Source organism: Cannabis sativa, chromosome 9 (genome assembly GCF_029168945.1).
Source record: "Cannabis sativa cultivar Pink pepper isolate KNU-18-1 chromosome 9, ASM2916894v1, whole genome shotgun sequence".
In the NCBI taxonomy this organism is placed as follows: domain Eukaryota; kingdom Viridiplantae; phylum Streptophyta; class Magnoliopsida; order Rosales; family Cannabaceae; genus Cannabis; species Cannabis sativa.
Window position 1 is genome coordinate 50,116,289 of NC_083609.1, and position 5,181 is coordinate 50,121,469.

Genomic DNA, 5,181 nt, shown 5'->3' on the forward strand with positions numbered 1-5,181 from the left:
TTGTGACGTGGCATCCTAGAGATAATGAAAATTAATTATTACAGCCGTCATTTTTCGAAACCCTCGATGGGACAACCAAAAGGTCACCTCCTCGTGACAACCTTTCACCTGTCTCTCGAGCAATAGTTTCCCTCAGTGACCGCTCTAGTCACGTCGCGAAACTAGGGGCATGTGTTATAGTGAGATTTCTCTCACCTAGAAACTCGAGACCAGACTCCTCTTTAAAGGACACGTGTATTCAGATTTCCAATGAAAGCTGAATGTCCGTGAGAGATTTCTCGAAGTTTAGACCTCGCGCAGGCTAAAAATAGCGAGATACTGTAGGTGCGACTTAAGTCACACCGCATAACCATAATTCTCATCATGCAGGGTAGATCCAACTCGCATATGTCAGAACATGTGCGAGTGTCCCCCTCTATACCTCCGCGACGAGTATAGAGACCAATGCCCTATGATGCAGTTTTGGTCCCAGCGACCCAACAAACCTCTAACAGACCAATATAAGTTCGCATGTCCAGATGTTACCAGCTTCAACATGCGACGTCTACAACGGGCGATTACCTAAGGACGCAGACGTTCCAAACGTATGTGCGACCCTACGAGCTCAACAGACGGAACATGAACGGTCAACTCGCAGATGCGAAAGACGCATACGTTGATGAATTCAGTAACTGTCATACATTTATTAATGTTAACGTTGTTTGAGTTTAGTCATTGCAATTCAATGTGTAAATAATGGATTAACAATAAATGTGATCCTCATGTAACCGATTGGGCACCTGCTTTGTATATAAAGGGGTGATCCACCATGAAAATGGACCTACGAATCCCTTGCTACAGTGGACTAAGCAGAACAAAATCTGACTGAACCACTATAATTCACCGTCTTGTTTATTTTTCCAGCCTTGTTGTTTATTCTCGCATTCCCATTCGAGTACTCGCCATTCTAGGTTGAATACTCGCACTTGTCATCTCTCAAATAATTCTATTTTTTACCAGTTAAATTATACTTTTTGGTGTTGCGAAATTTGCTCGACAACACTTATCTTCAAGTTGTAATATTTGTAATATATTGTTCTTTTTCAATAAATAAATAAATAAATAAATAAATAAATAAATAAATAAGTAAAGGTGAAAGTAAGTTGAGAAATAAGTTGGGGTGTTTCCCCCTAAAACACAAAATATAATACGAATTACGATCCCACCATTTGCTTTTGAAATAAGGTGAAAAGAAACGGCACCGTTTAATGGTTGTGAAGTTTGAGTGGTGCGAGTGAGGCTATAAATGTAAGAAGAGGACCTACTTTGTAATCTCCTTCCTCGAGTCGTGGCATCTTATCCTCGGAAGATTCATCATCTGGTATGTCTCTCATCTTCTCCTTCAGAAATTCAACAATTTTCTCCCATTTTTAGCTTTTTTTTTTCCTCCAACAATCCTACCCACTTCTTTATAACGATTTTTGTCAAGTTTTTTCGTTGTGATTTCGGTTGATTTGGTCTTCTCAGCTGAAAAAGTCGTTTGGATCTGGCATCTATCTTTCTCAGAAAACCTAGTTCTTATCTTCGTCTGTCATCCCATCTGTTTCTCCACTTTGTAATTGGAATATAATTCTATTTGACTAGGTTTTAGCTGAGGGTTAGTGGGTGGGTGAAGGGCTCATGAGTAGACCTGAAAAAGCTTTATTTTCCTCAAGTCTGCCATAGATCTGTTGTACAAACCTTTGAATCCCGTTGTTGCTCTGTTTTCCTACAAGTTTTTGAGAAGAATTCAGCTTTAAATTTCTTGTAATAAATATTTCTTTTGTTGGGAAAAATCTCATCTTAATATTTCTTCTGGTAGGTTAGGCGTTTTTCTGCAGAATATTCTTATTGCCTAGAAAGATGAACCATTTTAGTTTTCAGCAGAACGCCTTTATGGCCCGTGAGGAGATCAGAGGCGGTTCCGGTTCCACCTTTGCATCTGATCCGATGGACCCTGTTGTTTGCCCTAGGCCTCGCCGAGTTGGGATTTTGGCTAGCAATTTTGTCAAGTCCTTGAGATTGCAGATTAAGTAATTTCCCTTCATTTATTATTATTTTTATTATTATTATTATTATTATTATTATTATTTATGACCTTGATGTTTAAATTTTGAAGATCTGTTCTTATTTCTAACGCGTTTTCCTCTTCTTTTGGGGGTATTTTGCAGCCCATTATCTGAGTTCTGTGATTCAAAAGCTGGGGCAGATCTTCTGGACATGATTCTCATGAAGGTAAATATATCTTTCCTTTTATTTATTTATTTATTTCGCTTTTCCTTTGGTTTAAGGTATTTATCTTAATCGCTAGTCTAGGAGTGAGTAATTCAACTGCATCCAATTGTTTTAAAAATCCAATTTATCTTATTACTGTATATGGGTATTAGTGAAAACAATTACCAGTCTTGAAAATGTAAAAATATGCTTATCTTTGAAAATATTAGTATAAGTATATATTTTTTGTTAGCAAGGTTTGGCTGCATAAAATTAAACTGAGCCATCTTTAGTGGGGATTCTGTTTCTTAGATACAATTTTACATTTGATTGTGCTTCTTTTGTGCTACAGCAACAAACTATGTGCTGAGCTTTTTCTCAATTATATTATGTTTGGTTCAGGAGGATTATGGGGCAGAACAATCCATTGCCCAGGTAGCCTCTTCACCCCCGTTTTTTTGTGGGTCTCCTCCAAGCAGGGCTGCAAACCCTGTAGTCCATGATGCTCGATTCAGAGAAGAGAAGCTTGTTCCTGTTCATGGATTTCCTTATCCATCCCCATCGGGTTTATCTTCACCCTCATCTTCTGCACGCAAAGGAGGATGTGTTAGAATGAAGTTTGGGCCTAATCCAGCCGCAGTTAGAGTAGAAGGATTTGACTGTCTTAATAGGGATCGCCAGAACTCCAGCATCCCTGCCATGGCTTGAAATTCCTGCAATTGTATATAGAAGGAAGCTGAATGCCACCACCACATTTCACAAAAAACAATAGTGCACTTAACCAGAGGATATATTTTTTCTGGATATTTTTGGAGAGAATTGAGATCTGTTACTGTAAATATGATGATATGTTTTTTTGGGTGATCGTCTCACTGCTAATGTCTATAAGTAGTTTGAGTGTATAACGGAGGCAAATCTTTTGTTCAAGAGAATGTTTGAACATGCTAAAGGAGCAATGCTCTCTTTTTGTAATATAAAATGGCTTAGTAGTAGAGTACTAGGGAAAATTGTGTCTACTATATCAAGTTTTGATGGTCACTGAATATTCTGTATAAAGTCCTATTGGTGTTGTAGTATTGGTCATGTAAATGAGTATTGTTAAATGTTTTAGAAACTTTACCTAATGTGTTGGCATGTAATTATTGTTATTATTTGTCTCAACCTATTGTTTTTATTTTGGAAGCTCGTAAAAAACCAAGGGCATGGTGAATTTAATCCCATTGAATATGAATCTTGCTGCCTTTTATGGATGGATGTTAAGAGCTAAATAAATTTGTTAACGAAGTAGGTGAAGGTGAAGGCTCATAAGATAGATATTTTGACATTTGGTACCGTTTTTTCCTGATAGAAAATAAAAGTTCAATCTAATAAGGAGATAAAGAGTGTCTTTTGGTACCTTCCAAAGGACAGGCATAAGAAACACACGAATATATCTGTAATCTATCAAAGAGTCGTTAGTGTAATGAGAGTTTTAGTCAAGTTATTTTACCATGTTTTGAGGTCTCTTACTTAACTAACTGTTCTAATATTTAGTAGTTAAGTTAGTTGGTGTATGTTAATTTTGTTACATTTTCTGTGATAGATCTTGACTGTGCAATCTCTGTTGCTATAAATAAAGGACTTAGCTAACTCATTTGAGTTAATGCTTTTATTCAATTTTTGCTCCTCTATTTTGCTTTTCATCTTTTTTTGTTGCTCTCTAGTTAATTTTACTAAAGGTCTCCACCTTCTTTATGGTATCATCGTCCATTTGACTCACATCCAAGGAATTTTCCACCTCCGATCCTCTAGCTACGCTTCCTACTACTCATGCTACTATGAACACAGCCTGAAATCCATTTTTCCAACTCCCTCTTTTCATCCCTTATCCTCAAACTTGATCACAATAACTTTTTATCATGGAAATCCCAAGTGGTTCCCACGGTAATTGGTCATTTGATCTTGACCAAATCTTGTTCTCCGATGTCTCTCCCCCGGCCAATCTGGTTACTGGTGCTCCTAATCCCAAATATGTGCAATGGAAAAAGAAAGACCAATTGCTCCTGTCTTGGCTGCGATCATCAATGTCAAAACCCATTTTGGCTTCGGTTACCACCCTCAATACCTCATATACGGTGTGGCGTGCGCTTGAGAGAGATTCTCCAGCCAAACAAAAGCTTGTCTTCTCCAGTTCAAAGGCCAATTTTCTCATCTCCAAAAAGCCAACCTCTCAATCTCTGACTATGTCGATAAAACACAGTTGAATGCTGATGCGTTGTCAATCACAGGTTCCCTTGTCAATAATCAAGATTTGGTTTTACAGCTGCTCAATGGTCTGGGTCCGGAGTTTAACTCTGTTGTCGTAGGAATCACATCTCGCAGTGATCTACTATCATTTGAAGAAGTGCAAGCCCTTCTTCTCTCACGTGAAACTCGTCTAGAACATCATAACTCTATTGTCGATCTATCTGTCAAGATGCAAGCTCATCTTGCATTTCAGTCGTCAAGAAATGGGAATCCTCGCTCCTATGGTCGTGCAACTGATCGTGGAAATGCCAATGACAACAATCGAACTTGTACCTATGGTCGTGGCATTGGGGCTCACTTTCTTTGCCAAGTTTGTCTTCGAACAGGTCATACATCAACAGTGTGTGACTATCGCTTTGACAAGAATTGGGTTACTCCCAAATATGGTAATTTCAATCCCCAAGCTCATTTGTTTAAATATGATATTCCCTATGATCCACAGGCACTTCTCACCACTATGATACCCGAGCTTGGTGATGATGAGTCCTGGTACATGGAGATTGGAGCCACTAACCATGTTGCTGTTGGCACAAGCAATCTTGATGCTGCAACACCATATAAGGGTACTGAAACCATAGTTGTGGGTAATAGTAAGAAATTAGTCATTTAAAGTATTGGTCATTCTACCCTACCTTTCCTATTAGATACTCAGTCCTTGCATTT

At 38.3% G+C, this 5,181-nt stretch overlaps 1 protein-coding gene across 4 annotated transcripts; it reads left to right on the forward strand.

Annotated features, from left to right (window-relative positions):
* Positions 1-1,202: 1,202 nt before the first annotated feature.
* LOC115722871 (uncharacterized) lies at positions 1,203-3,354 on the forward strand. 4 transcript variants are annotated; one of them, XM_030652217.2, is made up of 4 exons: positions 1,203-1,360; positions 1,841-2,051; positions 2,190-2,253; positions 2,635-3,354. In XM_030652217.2, exons 2-4 carry the CDS (start codon positions 1,882-1,884, stop codon positions 2,938-2,940), a joined length of 540 nt encoding a protein of 179 aa, XP_030508077.1. In that variant the 5' UTR covers positions 1,203-1,360; positions 1,841-1,881; the 3' UTR covers positions 2,941-3,354. The 4 variants fall into 4 exon arrangements, with proteins under 4 accessions (XP_030508077.1, XP_030508078.1, XP_030508079.1 ...); XM_030652218.2 differs by having other exon boundaries at positions 1,226-1,360; positions 1,846-2,051; XM_030652219.2 differs by having other exon boundaries at positions 1,227-1,360; positions 1,906-2,051.
* The last annotated feature ends 1,827 nt before the right edge of the window (positions 3,355-5,181 follow it).

Excerpts from the sequence above, each read along its gene's own strand:
- LOC115722871 (XM_030652217.2), top strand. The coding sequence starts at position 1,882 with ATGAACCATTTTAGTTTTCAGCAGAACGCCTTTATGGCCCGTGAGGAG. Across the intron at positions 2,052-2,189 it reads TCCTTGAGATTGCAGATTAA|CCCATTATCTGAGTTCTGTG; the intron begins GTAATTTCCCTT and ends GGTATTTTGCAG. Across the intron at positions 2,254-2,634 it reads TGGACATGATTCTCATGAAG|GAGGATTATGGGGCAGAACA; the intron begins GTAAATATATCT and ends TGTTTGGTTCAG.